General features: G+C 42.5%; 1 protein-coding gene across 1 annotated transcript; it reads left to right on the top strand.

Moving 5' to 3' along the window:
* Positions 1-305: 305 nt before the first annotated feature.
* TAMM41 (TAM41 mitochondrial translocator assembly and maintenance homolog) lies at positions 306-18,826 on the top strand. The gene is made up of 8 exons (XM_053954163.1): positions 306-499; positions 1,604-1,783; positions 3,110-3,202; positions 5,658-5,808; positions 7,955-8,094; positions 10,150-10,321; positions 12,350-12,412; positions 17,590-18,826. The coding sequence occupies exons 1-8, from the start codon at positions 362-364 to the stop codon at positions 17,664-17,666; spliced, it is 1,014 nt and encodes a 337-aa protein (XP_053810138.1). The 5' UTR covers positions 306-361; the 3' UTR covers positions 17,667-18,826.
* The last annotated feature ends 7,741 nt before the right edge of the window (positions 18,827-26,567 follow it).

Genomic DNA, 26,567 nt, shown 5'->3' with positions numbered 1-26,567 from the left:
AGGGGAGCGCTGAGGGGACACTGAGCACCGAGGGAACGCTGAGGGGAGCGCTGAGGGGACACTGAGCACCGAGGGAACGCTGAGGGGAGCGCTGAGGGGACACTGAGCACCGAGCGAACGCTGAGGGGAGCGCTGAGGGGACACTGAGCACCGAGGGAACGCTGAGGGGAGCGCTGAGGGGACACCGAGAGGCCGCGGATCGGGTCCCTGTCAGGGCCGCCCGGCCGGCCCAGCCCCGGCGGCACAGCCAGCCCGCCATGCGCACGCCGGGCTGCAGGGGGCGCAGCGCGGCGCGGGCTCTCCTCCCGCCGCCGGTGGGCGGGAGCGCCGGGCTGGGCCGGGCGGGCCCGGGGCCGGGGCCATGGCGCTGCCCGTGCTGTCCAGCTCCGCCGTGAAGTTCCGCCGGGTCCTGGCGCACTTCCCGCAGGAGCTCAGCCTGGCCTTCGCCTACGGCTCCGGGGTGTTCCGGCAGGCGGGGGCCTCGGCCGAGCACGGCGAGGTGAGCGCTCGGGCCCCGCGGCGTTCCGCGTACCGGATCCGCCTTCCGGCCCTGCGCCGTGTGAACGGCGAGGGGCAGAGATCCCCAGTCCCTGAGGGACAGAGATCCCCAATCCCTGAGGGACAGAGATCCCCATCCCCGAGGGACAGAGAGCACCATCCCCGAAGGACAGAGATCCCCATCTCCGAGGGGCAGAGATCCCCAATCCCTGAGGGACAGAGATCCCCATCCCCGAGGGGCAGAGATCCCCATCCCCGAGAGGCAGAGAGCCCCAGTCCCCGAGGGGAGAGATCCCCAATCCCTGAGGGACAGAGATCCCCAATCCCTGAGGTACAGAGATCCCCAATCCCTGAAGGACAGAGATCCCAATTCCCGAGGGGCAGAGATCCCCATCCCCGAGGGAATAGCGCGGGCGGGTGTCCGGGCCGTGCCCAGGCACTGGGGCTGTCACTGTGCGGGGCTCGGGGTCCCTCTCAGAGCAGTGTGTACCGCCTGTGTGTCCGGATGCTTTTGGAGAGTTCCTGCAGCTTGTCCAAATGCTGTGCACTGTATGACGGGAATTTCAAATATACTGCCGCAGTGCAATGGCAGTCTGGAGGGCTTCCTCATCTTCTGAGGGCCAACAGCTTGGAAGTAATGTTTATTTTTATTTTTTGGGTTTTGTTGACAAAAGCAAAGGAATACACTACAAAGGAATATTCTAGAAATGCAGTTCCTTGCTGCCAGGTCTCGAGTGGTGCTTTTGTCTGCCCACATTCCCCCATTCATGGCCAAAAAGTGCTGTTCATTAGAGCTATAAGCTGTTCCACTGAGCTGTGAATTAGGGTGGTGAAGATCTCACACCTGCTCCCTTGTTTTGGAGGGTTGAAGTTTGGTCTTGACCAGGACAGGAGAATTTTGGACTGTCTGATATACTTGACAATAAACATACAACTTCACTGGAACCTTTGAACTGCATCTGACATTAATACTTGTAGTTTGGGTTTGATTTTTATTTTTTTACTCATGAAAACTATTTAGTTGGAAGTTTGGTACTGTGTATAACTTAAATTATTATGATAACATTGGTTCTTCTTGAGATTTAAACCTTCTTGTTATCCTCAGACGAATATGCTGGACTTCGTGTTTGCTGTTGATGATGTTGTGACCTGGCATATGATGAACTTGTTAAAGAACAGGAGTCATTATTCCTTCCTTAAATTTTTTGGTCCCAAAAAGATAAGTACCATTCAGAGATATGGAGCAGGAATTTACTACAACACCTTAGTGCCATGCAATGGCAGGGTAAGTACAAGCAGTCTGAGTGAATTGAGCCAAATATTTATGTCTGTGAAGTATTAAAATGATTAGCTTAAAGCAGATTTCAGGAAGCAAATATTGCAGATTGTAATTGTAGATTAACTCGTGGTATCTTCAATATTTATGTCTCAAACTGCTTCACTAACAGCATTTTAATTAAAAAGCAAACAGAGCAGCCTGTCTTGCACCTTACAAATGTGAACGGTGTTTGGAACTTATAGCTAAAGCATTTCAGGAACTGGATTTATATTTTTCGTTATTGGATTTATATTTTTTGTTATTGCTTTCTGTCTGCCGGTTTTGCTGGTGGTGAAGTTTTGGTGGTGCTTCATCCCAGCAGTTGACCATGTAGTAGCAGCAAAGTGGGCTGTTTGATATAAAATGCAAGTTACAGCAGCAAGTTGGAATCGACATTTGTGTTGTTTAGTGTCTCATGTCCTGACCTGTGAGGCTTGGGTGTGATCAATAATTCTGGTGAGTGGTTCTTGTCCAGCAAGTCCTGTTCCTGCACCTCTGTGTTTGCTAGGGAGGAGTGAGGGAAACACTGTCAGTGTTGCTGTTCTTGTCCCTGTATGAGATTTTGGGGTTTGAGCCTTATCTGTGGGATATAAAAAGGGATTTGGGATTTCATTTGGAGGACCAGTGGTGTTTGCCATGACATTGTGTTCTTGGCTCTTTATGCCCTGGTCTTATGTTCTAATGACTCAGTGATATCGCAGGCTGTGGTCCTTTGGTATCCAGAAATTCTGGAGCTGCCTGCCTTGCTGTGGTGATAATCTTTGGAAATTCAGGTACTGCATATTGGTAATAGACTGTGGAAAGTCCCATGTTTTTCCCAGTTACATAAAAGAAGCTGCAAAATCACAATTTTTTTCCTTAACATCAAAGAGCAAAAGAAAAAACTCCCTGATACACACCCCACCTCCCAATAACAGGATGCATAAATATCTGGAGATTGTAATTTAAGTCTCTGACAAACTATTGCTTGAGTCTTTTTAATATCAAAAAGGACAATGTGAATTCTTCCAACTATTGTAATATTTGGCTGCTGACTTTATTGCAGCTTTGATTCTAGAAAAGATCTTAATTTCATGCATTCCATTTTCTCCCTGCAGAAGTTGGAATGTAAATGGGAGATTTTTCTTTTACCTCATATGTTAATTAAAACATAAAAATATTTTCCAGTTTTTATTAGAGGTTGTATGTGTGCCTTAGGATTAAGAAGTTATAGCAAGTAGTAAGTTCCATATAGGGAAAACAGTGCAGGTATAGGTTTTTTCAAAAGCCTCTATTTTGCTTTGTTTTTTCCAGATGATTAAATATGGAGTAATTAGCACTGATGCCCTGATTGAGGATTTGTTGCACTGGAAAACTCTCTATGTGGCTGGGCGCCTACAAAAGCCGGTAACTGCTCAGTTTTCTCTCTGGAAATTACAGGTCTGGAAAAGAATCAGTTAGAGTTTGAACTTCATCTGTTAGGGATCTGTGCAGCAGTGCTGCTCAAATAATCTGCCCTGATTTAGGGGTGTAGCCCCAGAGGGATAATCTCTCAGAGAGGAGGTAAAATGTAGTTCCTAATGATGTTCTGTGGAAAAAGAACCCTAAATATGCTCAAATAAAGCTCCAAAAAAAGTTCAGATAATGCTAAAAATGCTCAAATAATCTGCCCTGATTTAGGGGTGTAGCCCCAGAGGGATATTCTCTCAGAGAGGAGGTGAAATGTAGTTCTTAATGATGTTCTGTGGAAAAAGAACCCTAAAGGTGAGTACATTGGTAAGAGTTTTCTGCCTGTAGTAAATCTTGAATAACTATTAATGCCAAGTCCCTTTAATGTTAAACGTATTATTTGCCTTTTATAACAGATTATAGGGGTGCCCAAAATTTAACACAGCTAAAGAATGGAAATCTTTAAAGATGAAAGAAGTTTTGCTGTGCAGTTACTGTCTGGTTCATAACTGAATGAAACATGGGTTCTGCATGTTGGTTTTTCTCCTCCATATTTGGACCATAAAAAATAATCTTTGCTTTCCCCCTTGTGCCTGCCTCAATGTGCTTTCAGCAGATGGCAGCAGTGCTAAGGGAAAATTTGTTATGAGGGGAGGGGGAGAATTAGAGGAGAAATCTCTTCAGGTCTTGGAAGAGAAGTTAATTATGCTTTTAGCTAAAAAACTTGGAGTGAAAATTTGAATGGATTGTCTCAGACTGCTGGCTTTATCTCCAGAGATGTATTACATCATGATCCAGGTTAGAGCAGCTGTTACCTTTGTAAAGGACGAAACTTAATCCATTGAGAAAGATAACTGAAGGGAGAGTTCTGGATGTCTCATCAGCAGTGAATAGCTGTTTTCAGTGGAACTGCATTTGCTGCTGCTGTGATTTGTGACCTGGTACAGTGAATATAAATTCTCTGTACTGTGATAAAGCCTTCCTTAACTGTGGTGCTCTGTCAGATTTAGCCCAAGAATCAACGTTCATGTTTTACAGGGTGATAACCATTGCACTCACACTTCCTGGGAGATTTGCAGCTCTCTAAACCATTGAAAATTTGTTCACAAATGCTATCAGTGTTTCAGGCATTCAGATTTTGAAGCCTGCTGTATTATTTTCTTTCCCAAAAATCCTGCTTTGTATTGGGGGGGGGGGATGAGAAAAGGAGGAGGTTATTCCTTTTGCTTCTCTAAGGCAAGGCTGGTGTCTTCCATGAGGAGGAATAGCATCTCTGCTGAGTTTCATGTTTTAAAAGGCTCTAACTGTGGTGTCCTTAACATGTCCATAACTTGATGTTTCCATGGCAATCCTAAGGTATTGCAGTCACCTGCGTGACTGCTTGGGGTGCCACAGATTTCTCTGTTCTGACTTCCCTTAGATTTCCCTGTAGCATCAAGTTAGGAATGTACATCTAAGTGAATTGCTTGATGAGATTTGAGAAAAATCAAGGGGGGTACCTTTGTTCAAAAAAGGTGTTGTAGAGCAGACAAATATTTAAAAGCAGCCTTTTATAAGCAAGACAGGATTGCTTAACCAGAACACTTGAAAAAGACAAACTCACACCAAGCAGGGATTCCTAGGGGAATTGTTTCTGGAAGTGCACAGTTATCCATCTCCTAAACCAGCTTCCCTTCATCTGCCAGTGTGTTTCTGTCTTCAGTTCTTACCAAAGATCTGCTTTTTATTCCAGTATATTTCCATATCCTAGGTGATTGGATTCTCTAGTCGGTCTTGAACAGTTTCAATGTTTCCTAAAAATAAACACTTCTTGTGGCAGGTAGAGGCATTCAAGTGATCTGTTTAAGTGAAGATCCCCTCGAGTTCACATTCTGCTCATGCAAAGTGCAACAATAAAGCCCTGCTTCTTCTAGGACAACCACTGTCTGAGAAACTACTTGAAACATCTGATAGGGGAGTCCTCAATTAAAAAAAGAATAAAAGGAATAAGAAAATTTAACTCTGTCTGGTGTTCTGTTCTCTTTTAGTGTAGTCTTTTTTCTTATTGCACAATCACATGTGAAGTATTTCTGTTGATACATTCATATTTCCTGTTCTGATTAATCTTAAATTTACAAGTAGAAAAGGTAACTAGCTCTTCAGAGACAGTTCATGTCTGGTGCATGAGCTACATAGGTGTAGCACTTCCAAACCTGTGTGTGAAAACAACTTTATCTGGCAGAGTGTTAATTCTTAAAAACATGTTTCTTTCTCTCACATGGTGGGGATACTCTAGTACTTGTACCACACTAGTAAGATCTACTCTTAAATTATTTTCTTACTCAATCTGGCATGAAAAATAAACAACATTTCTAGCTCTAGCTTCAGTAGCACTTTGCTGAAATCTTACTTCCAAATGGCTCTGCTTTTCCAGGTGAAAATCCTGGCCCAGAATGAGAACAGCAGGCTGCAAGCTGCTCTTGTCAGCAACCTGAAGAGTGCAGTGACAGCAGCCTTCCTCATGTTGCCAGAGAGCTTCTCTGAAGAGGACCTTTACCTGCAGATTGCTGGACTCTCCTACTCTGGTGAGTGTGGGGGGTCTGAAGTGGCTGAGAAGAGCTGTGTTTGGAGCACAGTTGGAGTTTCGTGTGTGATTAATCATCTCCCTTCTTGCTTTGGGCCTGCACTGCTGCGTGCACCAGGAATTCTCTCTGAATGGTAGTTACGTAACGGCTCCAGTAATTTGGTTTATTCACAGGAAATAGGTGCAGCTACATCGGCAACGCTGCCTGTGCCTGCTTGGTTTATGAGCAGCTAAGTGTGAGTGATTGCATATGATGAAATAGTGGGGGTTCTCTCCTGTTTGCATGGATTGTATTTTGGTGGAATGCTTCAAAACCTTGGGGAAAAATTTTTTTTTCTTTCCACTCAGTGCAATGTTGAGTCATCTGATAGTCTGACTCATACCTTGTCATTTCTTTTTGAGTGTGCTGTGTTTAAGTTTCCTATATAGTTAACTTAAAGATCCTGATTATGATTCTTTGATTTACATTTAATACTCCTGGTTGGTATTTGTTGAGTTTGTTTTTTTAAGAAATTGGTAAGGAAAAATCGAAGAAACTACTGCAAATGGTTTTCAATATAAGATGTAATTGTTACAATTTAACTCAGCACTGCTTTTTACATGTTGACATCCTTACTGGAATTACTATGATGGAGTTTGGTTGGAGTTGTACTTTACACAGCACTTCCTTGGCTCATATAGAAATGCAGTTTTGGCTTTTAAAGGAAGCACAGGGGGGTCTAAGCTGCAGCTTGGCTGTACTGAGGGGTGTCACTGTTTTATGTAACACTTCTCAGGGCAGTTCAAATTGCAGCTCGCTTCTCCAGAGCAGCTCTCTCCTGAAGTGTTGCCTGTTTTAAAGCATCAGGAAGAGGGTGCTGACAGTGGGACTGCCAGCCAGAAATGGTCACTGCTTATCTGCCCACCTGAAACCTGCCCAGCACTGGCACTGGATTCTTGCTGGTCACTAGTGACCAAGATACTTTTTTTGTACTCTTTGAAACAGTGCAATTAAACAAAAGTCAGTAAAATGCTGAGACTGGCTGTGCTGTGTGAACAAAGCTGAAGCAACACAGCTCCCAGCTGGGAATGTACAAGAAAAAGGCTGCTTGTGGATATTTATTTTGCTGCCATTTCGTTAAGTCTTTCAGAAGCTGTACTAGTAGACAAAATTGATTTTATGTGTTACTCTAATCAGTCTCCTTGGAGACTGCTGAAGAGAGTTGTTAATGCTTTAATTTAGAAAATGTTTGTCTTTTTTTTTTCCTGCATTTTTTGAGAGCACTGAGTCAGTACCATTTATATGCGAAGTGTTTGTTTTGTGGCTTGGCATAAACTGAAATAAACTAAGGAAGGCTAGCAAGTTGGCACCTTTCAACAACATTTATCTCCTGAATGTGGGAAGTGGGAAAAGGAATTGATTCAGAATTTCGGTTGTTGATACAAGCTACACTGAGCATCCAACTCCTGGCTGGAAACCCAGCAAGCAGCCAGGCTGGTACCTAACAGAGGAGTGGAATGCTTTCATATAGACTGACTGGCTTTTCATTTATTCTCTTTGAAACTTCTCAGTCATGGATCTGAAAAGAAAGTGTTAAGGCCAGTAATGCAACAGTGGTGTTAAAAGGAATTGCTTTTTGAAACTACTGACACAATACTTGGCTAAGAGGAAAAGTGATCCAGTGATCTTACCAAGACTACTGTTAGCTGAACTCCAGGTACTGCACTTGGACTGTGGAAACAATGCAAATCATTACCTCTCAAATTGGAAAATTTAAGCTCATTTGCTTCTGGATACAAAGTATGAGGACTGGGCAATTTGTTTAGTAATTGTTGAGATTCAGGTATGGTGCAAAGACTGTAACTGTTACTGTTACTTGACAGCTGGAATTATTTTGTTTCCAAGTAAAGATATGGACACATAGGCTGATGACATTTTTTCAGAGGCCACATAACATATGCCTTCAAGGACATTTTTTTCTGTGCTTGAAGGTGTTTGAATAGTTTTTTTGACTCTTAAAAGATTATTATTGTGGATTATATTGGCATACACAATATTGGAGAATAGAGTTTTAGATGGCAGCTCTGTACTATGTTGATTTCTATTACATTCTCTTTTGTGGTTTTGGGGTTTTCCTAATGGCTTAACTCCCTCTTTCCCTGCCTAGGTGATTTCAGAATGATAATAGGAGAAGACAAATCCAAAGTGCAGAACATAGTGAAACCCAACATTGCCCATTTCCAGAAGCTGTACAGTACCATACTCCAGGACTGCCCTCAAGTGGTGTACAAGCACCATCTGGGAAGGCTCGAGGCAAGTGTTCTCCTTCTAAACAGCTTTAAAACAAGCAAGTGCTTCATCACTGACAGAAGGCAGGAATTATGCCATGCACCAGGAGAGCAGTTGTAGTCTCTGTGCTTGCTGTTTGTTATGTTTCTGTTGTTTAGTTAATTCTGCAACCAGCAGACTCGCCTTACACGCCAGGTTTTTCATATGGAGGAACTACTGCTCATTTTCTCTGAGCACAGAATAGACCCCAGCAAGGGAACCAGAGCAGATCATTGTAAAACGTGTGTTCTAATGGCTTCCACATGGAAATAACAGGCTAGGAAGTGAGGAATAAACAGATGGTTTGTGTTAGAGAGATGAGGCTATAACTCAGAGGTGCAACTTTCTGCAATCAAAAACTGCATCTCACAAACAAACCTCCTCAAGTTCTAGCTATGAAGATTACCTGACTAAATCCAAGTGAAATCCTGGCATTAATAGCCATACAAAACCATTTTCCCTCAGCTTTTTGGGAAATCCAGAGTGACCAGTATCTTGAATTCCATCTTCCTGGTGTAACATTGCAGTTAGGGGAGAGATGCCACAGTCAGTAGCAATTTTTCCTTTTGTAATCTCTATGTCCCTGTGTGAATATTCAAGTGTGATATAAACTTCATGGTGAAGTCACAGATAGCACCACTTGTCTCATGGATGTGGGCATCTTTTTATCCTCAAGCCTTGGTAATTCTCTCCCAAATGCCACCTTTAGGATGTGTCTTTGTTAGAAATTCATTTAACTGCAGGCTTGAGTACTGTAAACAGTTTCACTGCAATGTTTTGGGGTAAAACACAGACAAACCTGTATTATCCTGCAGCTATCTCCATGTTTTCTTACTGCTTGTGAACAGTTTGGAGGAAGCAATATTTAAATGAATTTGGGAAAGAATTAGTAACATTTTCTTCAAGAAAAAATTCCTTTAAACAAATCCTGGTAGCATACTGCAAATTTATTGCTGGATAATAAATCTCTCCACAATCCCGTAACAGTCATCAAGACTGCTTCAAATCAACAGCAAAATGAGGGCATTTAATCAACAAAGTGTTTAATACTTTATTGCTCACACCTCCCTGTGGTTATTGGCAGTTATTGCCCAGCCTGAGGTGGCTGAGTGCCATTGGGGATGCAGTTAACAGAATGGAACCCCCTTCTCCAGGAGATGCAGAGCTCCAGAGAAAATTCCTTCTTCAGAGGTCCCTCAGAAGCAGGGGAGGCAGAGCCCAGCTCTGAGCTCTGCTTGAGGCACAGATTCCTCCCACACAGTGCTCAGAGCCGCTCGCTGATGGTGCCTCTGGAGTTGTGGCTGACTCATCTGGAGATCATTTTCTCCACACTGACAAAAGGGAGTGGAGAGGGCAACCAGACTCCTGTCTGATGTCTCCATGAAGTGGCTAAAACCTTGTGTGGGAGGAATGGAGCTCTTCAGATTTTCCTCCTCTTTTGGAGAGCTCTGCCCCATTGTGCATTGCGTTTTGGAGAAATCTGTCCAGGCCTGCATGTTGGTATCATTGTATTCAAAAAAGGCTTGTTGGATTTCTGATTTAGATTGCAAAATGTGGGATGAATGTTTTCTTCAAATTATACAAACCAGATGTGGTTTGGAGTTTAAAGCAGAGAAAATGGTTTTCAAGCTAAACTTGAAGTGTTTGTGTGTCTGCAGTTTGATTATATTCAGGCAGAAGAAACTCAGCTGAGGGGTCTTCAGGGATCTTTTTATTGTTCTGTACTTATGTTTCCAAAGGAAATTGGATACAACAGAAATGATACAATTTCAATGAAAATTTACTTGCAGACGCAGCAAGATCATGTGTGTCTTCCTTTGAATAAAAACCCTTGCACTGAGTCATTCTTCAAGTTGAAAACTGAGATGCTGCATTTCCCTGTGCTTGGGAAGTTTTTATTAGCATTGTCAAGGACCTTTTCTAGTGAAATGGATCAGGTTCTGTGAGATATTTATCAGAGGTCAATTTTCTGACTTCTTAAAAGAAAAAAAAAAAAGAGAGAACTGAATGTTTTTAATGTCTTACTTTTATAACATTCAGATTGATAAGAGTCCAGAAGGTCAATTTACACAACTTATGGCTTTGCCAAAGACTCTGCAACAAAAGATAACTGCTATAGTAAACCCTCCTGGAAAGAACAGAGACGTGGAAGAAATTTTACTACAAGTTGCCCATGACCCTGATTGTGGATTTCTGGTGCATCAAGGTAGGTTTGGACCAATGTCTGTAATCTCCTTTAAGGCATGATAGATACACAAATCTGTTGTATATGTTCTCCTATTTCAGTTGGGTTAAAGAGAAGAATGGGTTCAAGAGAAGGGTGAAAAATCCAGGAGATTGATCATGAAATACATTCCTGAAAGCCTGGGTTTGGATTTGACTGTAGACAGGTTATCTGAAATATTATCAACAGCATTCCTAGTGATACAGAAAGATGTCTTTTGGGAAAGAGGCAGAATTTAAGGGATAATAGTGCAGCCTGCTTAGATCACCTAACTCTGGTGCTTCCATCTTCAGGCAAAACTTCATCAAAATACTGAGCTTTATATCCTCCCAGTCATAGATTGCAAGGCTGAGGTAATTTTCTGACTTGCTAACATTTCCCTTGGCAGTCATCATGGTTAGCCCAGACATGTGAGCCCTGGCAGAGAGCTCCAGCTTAGAGGGAAATGGCTGAGGTGCTTCTCATCAGCACAACTGCTCTGAGGCAACATTATGTCATATGAGCAAGTTAAAGCTGATGCTGCAGACACCAATGTTCTGCTACACTGCAGGAAAATGAAAAAGTTTAGTACTTGGGGTCCTTTATGCATTTGAAGAACCTGGCACATTTTCTGTTCCAGGTAGTAAATTTTACAAGCTCCCTGAGCACAGCAAAAATTCCCGAGAAACCTGGGAGCCACTAGACACTAACCAGGGAGCTGAGAGCTCTCAGCCTGATTTCTGTGGGGCAAATAAAGCTCCAGGGTACTGCAGTTCTCTATGGACAGCCTGGGATGAGCTGCACCTGAACATGGAGGTGTTCAGCTTCTTTCTTGGGCTGGGCTCAGCCAGTGAAGGGCTAAAAGCTGGATCTGGGAGCAGGGAGCAGTGTTTGAGCTGCACACGGCTCTGCTGGTGCTGAGGTTGTATTTCTGTAGCTGCACAGGGAGCAGCAAACTGGACACATCTTCCCAGGCCCTGCACTTTAAACTTTTAGGAGAACACATCAAGATATTCTTCCACTTTTGTGGCCAAAGCATTTTCCTAATTCATCCATCTGGGTAAAGGCCAGGCCAAGCCATTTGGGAATCCTACAAGACAGAGCTGATTACTCAAGCTGAATTGCATTGTCCCAAGATGTTTTGCTACATCAACGCAATTTGTTCCTTTCCCTTCCCTATTCCTACCCCTCAAATGATTGTCCAGTGGACTATTGTATCCTTACTTATACATGGATTTTGCTAAGCTTTGTTCTTCAAAATAGAAGCAGGATTTAAAAATATTTGAAATTATGTCCTATGGGTCAATGCAGAGTGTCAGTTTGGAAGATTAGCTCTGAGACTGCTGCACTTCTGCATTTCTTTCAAGTATTTAGTGAAGTGAATAGTTTTGTACATATCAGTATATATGTGTGTGTATATATATATGTACATATCAGCTTTTATATGTGTTAGAGCAAATATAACTTCATAGTTCAAAAAAAATTTAAGATTTTTTAACTGTTATGCCACAGTGCAAAGTGGTAATCAAGCCTTATCTCCAAAAGCTGTAATTTAGAAAAGCCAGGGAAGAGCTGCACAATAGAGGTATCTCTGCTTGATCAGAGAAGTGCCAAATCCCAATTTCATGTTGAAGTAAACAGGGAGTATCATTTGTTCTGCTCTAGAATGTTAATTTACCAGCACTTAGATGAAACAACTCTGAATCCTCTGTGATTAATCATCTCAGTAGAGAGCTAATGGGAGCACCAAATAAATGGATTTGATCAATTCATACTGCTTGTTGTCTGTTTTAATATTGATATGGGTTTTTTTCTGTATGTTACATAGAAAAGAAATTAAAATAGTTTAGAGAATACTTTTAATTAGTATGAAAAAGCAGAGCAAACCCAAATTTTCTCAGTGTATGTTTTACTTTCAGGCTAGCTTGATTGTATAACTGGAACAATATTTAACTTGTGCATGGTGGAGGGGAAAAAAATCCCCACACAAGTGCTGAGATGGGTAACATCTGTGTGCTTTTCCCTCTGCAGGCATTTCAGGAATTGTGAGATCCTCCAGTATAGTGCAGAGTGCTAAAACCATCCTGACAGCTGGTAAGAATGTGTGGGATTTCTATCAACATGGGCCTTCTGATTTCACACAGAAAAAACGACTGTCTTGTTACAGGAGTTTAAAGAATACATTTTTGTGTGTTTCACTAAAAGTTCCCAGAAAATAAAAGCAACATTTAAAGCAGAGGCTTTCTTGCAAAATTATGAAATGCTGAAAGGGACTGGAGTCCGTGTGACTCTTAAATAAACAACCAAACAACATCAGCTTTCATTGTCTCTGCGTCTGGATCTGTGCAGAGGAGATTTTGTGGAGCAAAATAATTGGAAGGGAGAGGTTAAAAACAGTGTTATTCCTGTTGAATTCAAGTTATCCTGGGTGTCCCGTGGGGCAGAGCTGGGTAAGTGCAGGAGTAGAACAGAAATGGTTCAGCTGTGGGAATTATTTGTGCTCTGTTCCTGCTGTTCTGATGGGCAGCAAATCTCCTCTGGGGCTCCTTAGCTCCCCTTGTGTGTCACTGCCAGCCTCTCCTGGCACTGGCACTTTGGGATGGATCTCTGAGCAACCCTTGGCATTTTTATCATGGCTTCTGCTTCGTGCACCTGAAATCACTTATTTGGGAAATGTCTCTATTTCCCTTGGTCTTAACTGTTTTTTGCTTTATATATAGTGGCTTTTTTCTCTTTCAGACAAACTGTAGTTTCCTTCTAGTCAGTTATGTGGAGTTGTATTTAAAAACTATTTTCTACTAGTGGTTTTTATGGTGGAAACATATTTTTGTGATTTGAATTAGGTAGAGCAAAGCAATGTTGGGCCTTTGCCTCCAGCACAAGTCCAATTTGAGCAAGGAGGCTTGGGGGAGTGGATTTTTTTACTTTTTGCATGATTTAGGTTTTTTTGTTTTTTTTTTTTTTATGTATTTACACTTGTCTGCCAGAATCTGGTCAAAACCATTAGTGACAGAATTCAGGAGTGAAATTTACCTGCTCAGGGATGTCACCTCAGTATTTCTGAGGTGTGATGTTTGTGTGATCTGCCCTGGAATTGAGGAGGGATGGGTGTCCATAGCTTTAAAGTTAATTAGCAAAAACCTTTTGCCTTTTTTTTTTTTTTATATTTGTCTCCAAACACTTATGACTGAGTTTATATTAAATCTGTCGGTATCTTCTAATTAAGATTTTCTCCCAGTCATGATTTCTTAATCTAAAATGCATCGCTGGGGCAGCATTCCTGGCTGTGCCAGCTCTTGGGGCTCTCCATGTTCACAGGATACAGAATTCACACAGAGAAAACAGGAATGTGGCAAATGGAAATATTTGCTTGACTCAGGCAAGGAATGTGTTTTACAGGAAAGTGTGGAGCTTTACATTCAGTCCCTAAGGATGCTGCATTTCTTTCTTTATTCTCTTTCCAAATCTTGTCTAATATTCTGTTCCCCTAAGACCTATTTTGACACTTTCTAGTAGAAACTTTAGGAAAAATATAAGGCTCTGACTTTCTGCAGTGCTTATGTCAGGAATAGTAGCTTAAAATAAAATAATTATGAAAGACAATCATGAAATCTGTGGCTCCATTAAGCTTTGACTTTTTATTGCTGTTCCTAATAACTGTACAAATACTTTGCTTGCAAAATAATATTTTCATAAGCTGGCCATCACTCTTTTTGAAGTGTTCTAGGGGACACATCTGTTTTCTTTAGCTGATTATTTTATCTTAAGAACACCAGCTAAGGTGAGATGCCTGCTCTGGTCCACAGCACGGCAGTGCAATGTCCAGCATTTCTAAATTCCATGGTAAATCAGCAATAGCGGTGCTGAGATGCCATGCTGGGTATGAACATTACTGGCAAGGAGCACAAGAAGGATTTTCAACCCATTTAAGAGAACTTTTCTCATCTTTCTCTACCAATGTGGTTTTCAAGTGGAGCCCCAGCTCTGTGTTTTTGTTTGTTGTTAAATGCCCTATTTAGTTTTTGAAAAAGGGCCTGTGTATTTCTTTGAGGCTGTGGTGAGGTTGCCTCTCTGTTTCCCATTAGAGATGGCACCAGGGTTTGATTTGTTTTCCCACATAGCCAGAGCCTGCCCGGGCTTTGGGAACTCACTCTGCAACTCTTATATTTAGCTCCTCTGAAGCTTCTTTCTTCTTTGTATTTTACTCAAGGAATGCTGGAAGCTTTGAAAATGTTTCTGTAAATACAGTCTTACAGATTAAATCATCAATTTCTCCAAGATACTTTTAAGTTAGCACAAATGTTCTAAATATCATTTGTTTTCAAGGATTCAATGATTTTTTTTTTTTAAGTAGCAAGTTTCATTTGTTCAAGATACTTTTAATTTGGCACAAATATTCTGAAAAGCATTTGTTTTCAAGGATTTTTTTTTTAAGGAGCAGGTTTGCATATCAAATATTCTGGTTTTGTGATAACTACTCTCTTCATCTCTTTATCTGCCTGAGCAGATAACTGCTGGCTTCACTGTAAATATCTGTAGATATGCATATATCTGTGCATGCCACACTACAAATATATAATTATTTGCTGCACATGACAACTGTCCATCCATCCAAAGGAAATCCTGGACACTGCAGCCAGGCAAACCTAGCAGGACACTTCGGGGGACTGCCAGTCAAACCCTGTCTTACAGCACCAACACTTGCAAAAAGTTCAGCGTGGATCGTTAAGTGAAACCAGACACGGGTTGTGTTTACACAAACGCTGTGGGCTCGGTCCCATGTGCATCAGGGCTTTGTTCTGTGTCCTAGAGTGGAAAAATCTAAAGGGGAGGTGAAACCACCGAGTCACAGATTCAGAGCTGCAGTAAAAGACATTTTCATGTGGTCCAAGTACTTCGGATTCTGAGAGAGAACCGTAATTACAGCCATTAACTTTTCCTGCAGCTGTGATTCATCAGCCCGAGGCTGCTTTGGGGAGCAGCTGAGCTGGATGGACAAACCTGTGCTGGGGCAGCGGAGCCAGCAGCTCCTTCCGTGCCCTGGGTGGAGCTCAGAGCAACGGGAAGGATCTGCTGCTGAGCAGGTGGGCAGGCTGAGAAGAGCAGTGTCTGTGCAGGCTGAGAGCAGCAGTGTCTGTGCAGGCTGGGAGCAGCAGTGTCTGTGCAGGCTGGGAGCAGCAGTGTCTGTGCAGGCTGAGAACAGCAGTGTCTGTGCAGGCTGGGAGCAGCAGTGTCTGTGCAGGCTGGGAGCAGCAGTGGCTCTGTGGGAGCAGCAGTTTCTCTGTGCAGGCTGGGAGCAGCAGTGGCTCTGTGGGAGCAGCAGTGGCTCTGTGGGAGCAGCAGTGGCTCTGTGCAGGCTGGGAGCAGCAGTGGCTCTGTGGGAGCAGCAGTGGCTCTGTGCAGGCTGGGAGCAGCAGTGGCTCTGTGGGAGCAGCAGTGTCTCCGTGCAGGCTGGGAGCAGCAATGGCTCTGTGGGAGCAGCAGTGGCTCTGTGCAGGCTGGGAGCAGCAGTGGCTCTGTGGGAGCAGCAGTGGCTCTGTGCAGGCTGGGAGCAGCAGTGGCTCTGTGGGAGCAGCAGTGTCTCTGTACAGGCTCACAGCAGCAGTGTCTCCCTGCAGGCTGCAGCGCCTGCACCATTCCCTGCAGTCCTGCAGCAGCCGTGCTGCAGTGGATCTGCCACACACTGCACTGCACACCTGGAGTTCACTGGAATGGCAGAGCAGCAGTTCATCTCTCAGAGGAGCTGCCTCCTGCAGCTTGGGCATTTCCAGAGCCACACTTACACAATTTTAACTTCTTTCATTTGTTCTGTGCCAGAGCTGAGCCTGGCTTTGTGCTGCTGCAGGAATTGTTGCTGTGTGTGCAATCTCCATGCAGATTTGTCAGGCATTATAGGATTTACGTGGTTATTTACTTGTTATTTGAGATGCTGCAAACAAAAGCCTGTCATGACTTCATTAGTGTGCTTGCTTTCGCAAAAACCTAGTGAATATGGAAAAGTTGGAGCCTACATATGGGATGCACATGGGTTTGTCAGTTCAAAATACATGTATGGATGTTTTCCTACCAAAGGGGAAGTTGAGTTTATTTAAATTGCAGTTGGAGACATGAGAAGTGCAGAACTGATTTTCTGCAGTCTATTTGTTATCAGAGGCTTCTTACTCTGCTACATTCCTTCAGAAATGAGTGTGCACTTTTCCTTCCTGCTGCCAACTAATTTGTCTTCTCGCAACGTGAATCTGAATGCATCTATCACTTAAAATATTATATCTTTAATTGATTTCTTTCTTTCACTTTCCTTTTTTTTTTTTTGAGGTCTTTCCAAATCAGATATTTTGATGTCCCTCCCATTCACCCCCCAAAAAATTAAATCCTGTGCAGCACATGGCTAAACTTGGGTTGTGGTTCCTTGTTTGTTGCAAATCTTTCCTTGTGTTCTGGGCTGTGACATTGTGTGACTTTTGGCTAAATTCCTTGTGTATTCTCAGTCAGTCTTGTCAGGTGTTCAGTTCAATAAATGTAGGAAAGATTGTAAATGTAATTTAGTACACCTTTAATCTGTGCATGTGTCAAAATTAGAGCTTTTTGTGCAGCACTAAAAAGTTGCCTTTTCAGTTCTGAATTTCTAAGGGTGTGATTAGACTGTGCTGTAATCTGAGCAGTCACTCTGTGTGTTTTGGGTTTATTTGTTCGGTTTGGGGTGACGTTTTTAAAACAAAAAAGGAAAAGCAAGTAGCTACACTGGCTGGGATCTCCGAGCCCCCCTGAAATGCCAAGACTAACAGTGTTTTGTTTTTAAATTTACAAATAACTCTGTGACTAAACCCAGCAAAAGGCTGTGGGTTTTTTACTCTAGGTCTGTAAGGAAGGCTCATCTCTGCTAGAACTTCAGAAATTGTTTAACTCCAAGGATCGATTTTACAAATTTTGTGGGAGTCATCCTCAGTCCATCATATCTAAAACTCATAAATGCTTGGAGGCAACAACTGCTGCTGGACCTCTGAAAATTGAGATGTCTGCCTTTATTGTATGCCATGGCATGGTATTTACCAGAATTCTGCTCTGTATGCTCTGCTTTGATAGCATTAAAAGTGTTTTTGGTGGCATTATTTACTGTGTTCTGACTGTGACAGGGAGGTTATTTCCATGCCTGCCTGCTGGATTAGGCTGTCATTCCCCAGGGAAAGCCTTCATTTGATGCACTAAGCACCTTCTGGCTGAGTCAGCCTTGCTAAATGTTGATGGTTTTCCTCTTTTTTCTTCTTTTTTAGGGGCAAAGAAATCTGTGACTTACAGTTTGAAGAAATTATATAAGATGACAAAGGGAGGGTTAAAGAAGACATCTTGAGTCTTTACATACAGTGTATGGGTAAATAAATAGTACTTTTTCTCTAAATGTTTTGCAGATGAGACTTTGCATACTTGAGAAGATTACAGTGTATTTAAGAAGTCTGTTCTGATGATTTACATGCCCAATTTTCGTAATGAAATAGGAACTTTTTTAATGGGAGGTTTGTTGGCAATAGGGCAAAGGAATTATACTGTGTAAATACTGAAATGAATTTTCCTGTGTATTTTGAAGAACCCTAAGTAAAAAAGATAGATTGTACAGATGGATTAAAACCCAAAGTGACTCATTTTCTGTGTGTTGGTAGCTTTACTTCCCAAAGGACCCTCAGAGTCTCAAAATTATCAATATCCTATATTTAGTTCTTTCAGGGCTTTACAGAACTGGAGAATCCATTGAGTTTTCAGTAGATATGAAACTGCCCTCTGGCATTCCTGCCCTGACAGGTTCATCCTTGGAATTCCTCTGAGCATGCTCCCTGTGGCATCTTGAATCCCAAAAAGTGCCACAGTGACTTTCACTGGGGGAGAGGGAAAAGAGCAGCTTGGCAGGTGTCACATCCTTTAATGAGGATATGTAATAATATTAATCAATAAGGATATTTAATAATAATAGAATGGTGTGTTCCTCTCGTGAGGCTGAGATGAAAAGTGCCCAATTCATGGGCATTGTCACAAGGGCCAGAGTTGGAAGGAAAATCAGAATTCCATGGATCTCTTTGGGCAGACGTATGCAATATTTGTTGTTTGGCAGAAGATTCCATCAAAACACTTGAAAATTTGGAATATTATGAACAAAAACACAGGTTGGTTAATTCTTTGATTATCTTTCTTTTCCCTTAAAATACTGCCCATAAAGTTGAAACTTTTAACTCTCTTTAAATTAGCTAAACTAAAGAGAATTGGAGTTTTACTTGACTTGTTACATTAATCATGCCATGAAAAAATGGGCATTGCTGGCAGTATCCATGTCTGGTGCAATAAATTAGAAGGATCTTTTGTAAATAGAATATTTTTCACACTGACTCAGGTGGATTTGCTAATTTGGGAAATTTTCCTTAATAGAAATAAACTTAGCTAAGATTTCATTTTCCTTGTGAAAATGTCAATGATGAAAATAATTTAATGGTAAAAAATGAAATAAAATGTATGTTTCCTGATCAGCATGTTTGGTTTTTTTCCTTATGTATTATATGATCATCAGGGCCAACTCTCAAGCTACATTTGATTTAGAGATCTCACTTTAAAAAAGAAATTATTGCAGTGAAGTTGTCTGCTAATTGTTCCCAGGGAGAAGTTCAGAGCATAAATTTAAGAAAGACAATGCAAAATACATTGTTGTATGTAATAGGACTCATACAGACTTGCTTTAATCACAGGGAAACTTTTAAATATTTATTATTTTAAAGTATTTGAATTTGAATTTTTAATCCAGACTCAGGAAATAATTACTGTGAAATAGGAAATAAATAATTGGGAAACTTTCTAAGGTCTGAGGCAGGTTCCTCACACTTTGCATTATCCATTGGTGATAGAATGTGTAAAACAAATCCCCTCAAATGTCCCTTTGCTGATGGTACAAACTTGTTATGGGGGCAAAGAATATTTGTACATTCTCCTGCCCTGCTAGTAAGAGGCCAAAGTCCCCAGTTTGAAAAGTTTATATTATAAAAAGTGGAACTAGGGGATTTAAGCCACTTCCAGGTAAATATGGAATTTTTTAATGATGAAATGCAGTTGCTTGCATTTCAAAGCAGCTTTCTTGTAAAAGCCCTTTGCAGTAACGTTAAAGAGAATATTCTGAATGTTAAAGACACACTTAAAAGTGGGGTTTGGTGTTTCTGAAGGTGCTGGCTACTGAAGTGGTGGTTCAGAACATCAGAGGGCAGTGACAAATCAGTCTGGTGTGAGATGAGCTGCCTGACTGCCACAGTGAAACCCCAGGCTCCATCCTGCACCTTGCTGCCTGCGCATTTATCCCAGAAATAATGTTCTTGTGGGGAGAAAGAATAAAAAGTGAAGTACTGCTGGCTGTTTAGCAGCTAATTAACTCTCTTTATGTGCAGCAGATGCCGTGTGGGTCAGGCCCTGCCCAGCTCTGAGCTGTTTGTCACTGTCACTCTGCCAGAGGATCCCTGTGTCCTGCACAGGTGGGACTTGACTGCACTTCCTGGAACTTGAGCTGGCTGTGTTGGGCTTGTGTTGCTGGATACCCACTGCAAGGCTTGGTTTGGCTTTATGAACTCTGTGTACAGCAATATAAGAAGTCATTTCTTGCTCTTTGGAGTGAGTTTTGCAAATCCCAGTTCGATAGTTCCCGGTTCCCTCCATCTGTTGATGCACTGCCAGTGTCCAAGTCTGTGCACTAAATCTTTGGGAGATGTAAAAAAGTCCTTCCTCCTCATCCATATGGGCTGAAAACTGGATTCTGCTCTGTAAATCATTCATCTTGTGCTTTTTAAGAGTGGCCTACCTCTCCCCTTGGGGCCACTGGTCTTGAATGTATTTATTTTTCTGGCAGAGAGCCACGAATGAATCATAGCCCTGAGCAGCTCGTTGTGAACTCCTCACCATTGTTAAGAGAGTACTTGGGGCAGTTGTTACAGAGCTTTGCTATGTAAAACTTTTAAGAGAAGAGAGATTGATTTCAGCCTTGTTAGCTGCTTTTGAAGTCCCCACCAGTTGTGTGGAAATGATTTCTTCTGCTCTTACAGCTGTAATCCACTAAAATAACCGGGGATTGTTGCACGGGAAGTTGGGACATGGGAGTATGTTACTGCCTCTTTGTCCTAATGAGGTGTGGTTGTTCTTTCACCAAAAAAAGTCACTTCAGCCTTTCATTCCATTTGTAACTTTCCTGTTTATACCTTCCTGCTCCATTTCCATACTTTATTGTTTCTCTTCTTGACTTAATTCTCAAGTCTTTCATTCTGTTCTTCAGACATCCCTCTTTTCTGGCTTGCCCGTTCCACCATGGATATTGTTTCATGTTCCCCCCCCTTTTTTCCTGTGTAGCAGAGCTTTCATTAAAGGCAACCAGGCAGATGATTTATTTCTGATGTCTGAAAAGGCTTCTTTGTAATGAAGAGCCTGGACCCAATCAAATTGCTGAGGGTTTGTGTAGGTGAGTCAGCAGCATGGGCCTCACTGCCTCTGAGATCCACAGTGCCAGGGGAGTGTGGAACAGCCTCCTGCTCCAGAGGGAATGAACTGGATGACACAGGAAGAAGGGGAAATCAAAGAATCAAAAATGTGACTGCATACATAATCATTTGGCTGCTCCTAAACTCGGTTTGGAGAGGCCACAAAGCTGAACCACACAGGCTGCTGACCTCCATCAGCACATGTATGACGTGTTCCTCCTTGCTTGCACATTTCCCCTTTTCCAAGTGCTGGAACAGGGAGTTTCTCCAGGTGCATGACTGTGGGACCCTCCAAATTCCAGCTGTATCTGTAGGTGCAGAGCCTGTATTTCTCACCTGTGCTTCCCCGAGGCTTCTCTTTAGGTTTTGTTGACCTTCACTGTCAGCAGATGGGAGTCACTGCTGCAGCCTGAGCACAGGGAAAGTGCCCATGGGCAGCTGAGCTGGGATCCCTTCCTGGCAGAAACACTTTGCAGCATCCCTGAGCTTCCTGATGTTTGCAACAAACATCTGTGCCAAAATTGGGAAGATCAAGATGGACACAGAGGCCGGGATTCCTGGGTGGCTGAGGGAGCTGAACCTTGTTCTTCACTCTGAGGTGCTAAAGCAGGAGCCTGCTCTGGCTTGGAAAAGCTCAGAATGAGCCCAGCCCTTGGTGAGTGTCCAGTGCAGGGGGATCCAAGCAGGGTTGTGACTCATGCCTTTTCCCAGCAATTAATTTAAAAATAGAATTGAAGTTGAAATATGCTCTGAAGGTCAGAATATCAGGGCACTGTGTGTCTGATGGTTTTTCCTGGGTAAGGTGCTGAGAGAGGACAAAGTATTCTTCATTTTCAAAGTCACTCTGCTGGCCATATAGTGTAGAAAATGAATTTTCTTTGTATTCCCTACTGCAGTAAAAAGAGACATTACCTCCATATAGCTATTTTCTGCTCTGCTTTTTTTTTGACTCAACAGTTGCTCTGTCACGTTTGATACTGTGGTTTCACAAAGTTTTGCAGTGACCGTATTTACCAGTTTTCCTAGATAAAAATCTCCACCACAGTTGCTAACTGATCCTGAACTTAATGACTGCCTTAGGGAGAGGCAGTAATCACTTTACTCCTGCATGTTTTAACCTCTTACTCAGCCTGCTTCAGTCAGAAATGTTTAGAAATGGATTAAGTCTTACTACACGAACAGGAAGCTTCAGACTATACATTCTGAAATTATTCATGCAAATTCCAAATATTTTATTAACATCTTTAGTCTAAGAACTTCCATGCAATTTTTGCCTTCATAATCCAGCATTCTGCCAAGTCCTTTCCAGTAGTGGTGGGGACTGTTTGAATGGTTAGACACATTTTTTTTTCTGAGAAATGAAAGGTCTTGCAGCTGTGAAGACAGACTGAAAATCTCTGCAAGTGTACTGGGTATAGAGGGTTCTTCCCCATTTTAAATTTGACAAAATTTCATCTTGAGGAGTTTGCAGCCACAAGGAGCTGTCTTTTAAAGCAAAACAAAGCAAAAACTGACCAAGAGCAAACACTGTGTGTTTTGGTTCCTTCACTTCCCTTTGTTGTACTGATACCGTCTTTAAAAGCCTTGAACTTGATATTTAAGATACCTCCCCTAGTGAATTAAATAAGCCAAGTAAATAGTAAAACATCTCATTCTTGAATTAATTTGTATTACTTCTCTACATGGGATCTCTTTAGCTCCGCAGTGCACTTGGTAAATTTGAAAGCTTGTGTTCCCACACAGTGATTATTTGCTTAATCTCTGCCTCCTGCCAAAGCTTCTCCAAACCTCCTATTTTAAAATTCATATTGAAGCATGGGAGGGGAGCATTGCATGGTTTTTTTTGGTTTGGTTTGTGGTTTTGGTTTTTTCTTTTAATATTGCCATCCTCAAGTTGTCTTGCTCTCAGCAGTGGTGAAGGGTCTGGCTTGCTCTCTGTACAGCAATGAGAGCCAAGAAGTTTTTCCCTTCCTAGGATGCTTCAAGAAGGGCTGCCACAGATCCCAGTGTCTGCCTCATGATGCTGTCACACTGCTTTGGCTTTACAGCCTGGGGCAAAGCTTTTTAAAACCAAATTACTTGCACAAGAAATTCTAGACAATTTTATTTTCTCTGTTTCTTTCCCCTCGTTGCCTCCCAAGTCCGGGGTTGGGTGAGCTTCTGCTCATCCTGCTCACCCCTGTTAACTCTGTCCCTGCAGCCCTGCCTTAGACTCTTGCCAAGGAGGAGACTGAGTCAGCAGCACTTTGGCAGTTTGAAGGTGAATTCCCTGCAGACAGCAGTAGGTGATGAAATCCATCACTGCACTTTTAGTTCTTACAGCATTTTTAAGTGGATTATATTCAAGGGTTGTGTTCGCACAGCTGCTTTTAAAGCAAGGATTGGTTTATTTTGCCTTATGTTTTTGTTGTTTAAAGAATGTCTCCTCTGTTGTTTGTCTAGTTTATCTGTGACTAATTTTAGCAGGATTCCCTTTCCAGTATAGAATTGAAAATTTGTGTGTTATTTTTATTAGAGAATCAGAGGATAATTCAGGTTGGAAAAGCTCTCCCAGACCACTGAGTCCAGGCTGTGCCCAATCCCCACCTTGTCCCCAGCCCAGGAGTGCCACATTCAGGAATTCCTTGGACACCTCCAGGGATGGGCACTCCAAACCCCCCTGGGCAGTTCCAATTCCTGAGCACCCTTTCCATGGGGAAATTCCTGCTGCTGTCCACCCTGAGCCTGCCCTGGCACAGCCTGAGGCCTTTTCCTCTTGTCCTGTCCCTGTTCCCTGGGAGCAGAGCCTGACCCCTGTGAGCCATTTGGGAAAAAACCCTGGAAAGGGCACACCTGGAAAGCTGAGGAGAGAGTCCACTTGTCCTGAGGAGATGAGTGACCTTAGTCCAGAAAGGCCAGTCAGGAAGAGTCCTAAGTCCTCAGTAATTAGCCAGATCAGGCTGTAAGAGCTGCAAAGCTGGCCCCCAGGAGCAGTGAAAGTCAGGGTGGGTGTTTGCATCCAGCAGATGTGACTGAGCTTGGTTCTTCCAGAATGATCCCATGTGCATCCTTAGCTGATAGATGGATATTCCAAAGGGCTTTGGACACCATTTGGTCCCAGTTCCTTCTCTGCAGTGACCTGCTGCTGGTGGCTTTGGTCTAGAAGAAATCCTGGTGACTGAAGAGCCTTTTCTCACAGCCTGCAAATGTATGGAAGTTCTATAGCTTACCATGAATTGATGTGGAAACTGAAAATAATTCTGCATCTCATCTTGAGCTGCAACCTGTTTGTGATTTTAATGATCCCACTTGGACTGAAGTTCATCTGGTCCTGTATGAGACAGGATGCAAATCAAATAGGGAGTGAAATCTGTTACGTGGATGTTTACTGCACAAAGTGCATAATGAAGAGGTTACTCTGCATATTTACCTTCAGCTGTGGATCACTGACTGTACTGACCTTTCCTTTACACTAAATTTGCCATTTGGAGTTCTGCTGTGAACCATCTGTGGTCTTTTTATCAGTGTTTAACAAAACTTTAACAAATTAAAACCAGTGGGTTGTGGCCAGGAGTTGCTTTTAATTTGTTAATCTGACACTCCTTTTGTATTTAATTTTTTTCATCTATCTTGTCTGTCTTCATCTTATGGGAACCTCCATGGGGTGAAATCTTTTCTAGAACAAAGCAAGCAAAAAGTACCTGTGGTTGAATGTTCTGAAAGAGCAGAGTTAGTGGTGTTCATGTTCTGTGTGAGTCTGAAAATATCTCATTGTTTGCTTGAAGATGATGGTGCTGTTCTGACCCTGCTCCAACTGAAATTACTCTGTTTCTTTTCATCTTCCCTTGGATGATGGGGCAGACAATTATGAAGAGGGCAAGCTTTGTCTTGAAGCAGGTAATAAATAACCATCTCCATCAACTTTCATTTTGGATCAACTTGTCTGGCTGGAATTACTGCAATTTAACACATTGTGATGTAATGAATAATAAACTATGTTCAAAAAAATTAAATCTTATGTATTTTGAATTTTGTGTGTGTTTTTATATAAGGCAGCTTTGAGCTGCAGTGCAGCTGAATGTGGATTTTAGCAAGGAAGAGTTTCAGATTCAGAGTTTAGGAGTTTTTCATTGCTGAAAAGATGTTTGCTTCTGAGGCCACGTAATTTGTGTGTCCTAAAACATGCTTTGAGACTGATTTTAAAAGCTGCTGTCACTTGGTGTAAAACTAACCTGTTTTATGAAAGAAGGTGTGGATAGATGGAAGCATGCACTGTAATTGGACTGACAGAGATGGCAAAGCACTGCCATGCCTCATTAAACCTGTGACAAATAATGGAGAAAATGTTTGCTTTTGGCACCAACCGCATCATCTTTGTGCAGAGTTTGGTCCACACTGAGCTTCCCTGCAGACTCCAGGGAACTTCAGGCATTCCTGGCTGATGGCAAAGAAGTATCTGAATTGTTGCTGTTTGAAAACCAAAAGAGATGGCAGTAAGAAACTGGAAGAACTTCCATAAATTCCTTTTTGTTTGCATGCGGTGATGTCAGCTGGCAAATTCCTTGCTTAGATGGGCACCTAAGGAAAACAGAGCTTTTTGCAGCTCTACACTTGCACTGTTGATTGAAGCCACAACCCTTGCCCTCTGCTGCTTAGAAATCACTGAAATCACTCAGAATAGTTCAGCAGGCCAGGTTTTGGTGGGGAACGCTGCAGTCTGTCCCAAAAGTGAGGGATGCCACTGCTGGGGCCATGTGGAGGGAAAAAACTTGCCCAGGGCATTTTTAACCAACTCTTACTAGAGTGGCAATGCTTGCTTTTCTTGGTTGGTCATGGAACAGATGTCAGGCAATTCCAATAAGAATTACAGGATTAATGCTTGAGATGGGGCTGTAGGATTACAGAATTCACAGGACTCACAGAATGACCAGGTTGGAAGAGACCTCAAAGATCACTGAGTCCAACCCAGGCCCAACACCTCAACTCAACCCTGGCACCCAGTGCCACATCCAGGCTTTGTTAAATACACCCAGGGATGGTGACTGCACCACCTCCCCAGGCAGCCATTCCAGAACTTTATCACCCTTTCTGTAAAAAACCTTTTCCTAACATCCAACCTAAATTTCCCTTGGTGCAGCTTGAGGCTGTGTCCTCTGGTTCTGTCAGTTCCTGGAGAAAGAGCCCAACCCCACCTGAGCACAGCCACCTTTCAGGGAATTTCAGAGTGATAAGGTCACCCCTGAATATCCTTTTAGAGAGATTAGGCCATGGGATCTCCCTGCAGACTGCAATTTGCTAGAATATGGGTTCTGCCCTTTGGTTTCAGGACCTTTCCTGCCTCTATACTGAAATAAACCAAAAAAAAAGTTTTAAAATGTGGTCCTCAGGCAGCTGAGATCCACGGCCAGCCACAATCCCAGCTCCCCCACGCAGGGGTTAAACCTTCTGTTGCATTGGCCATACTTTGTGAAGAATGTGATTAATTTTTGGTGATTAATGTACATTTGGAACAGGAGTGGCATCCCAGGATTTGCATCCTGCCTTGGGAGCCCTACCTGGCTGCTGAAGCATGACTTTTTTATTTCAGCTATCTCAGGTATCTCGGTGAGTTTTTGGGTTTCAGCAAAGTAAATTTTTGCTGGTATCTGAGTCAACAAAGAGCCTTTGATACCATTGGGTTAGAAAGTTCCTGCTAAATGAAAACCAAATTTTAACACCCGAGCAAAAGAAAATACACCTCGTCACCCAAGACTGGGTTTGCTTTCCTAATGTGTGAATTT

The sequence above is a fragment of the Vidua chalybeata genome, chromosome 12 (genome assembly GCF_026979565.1).
Source record: "Vidua chalybeata isolate OUT-0048 chromosome 12, bVidCha1 merged haplotype, whole genome shotgun sequence".
NCBI classification, from domain to species: domain Eukaryota; kingdom Metazoa; phylum Chordata; class Aves; order Passeriformes; family Viduidae; genus Vidua; species Vidua chalybeata.
The sequence above is the reverse complement of the archived record's forward strand: the minus strand, read 5'-3'. Positions and strand labels throughout refer to the sequence as shown.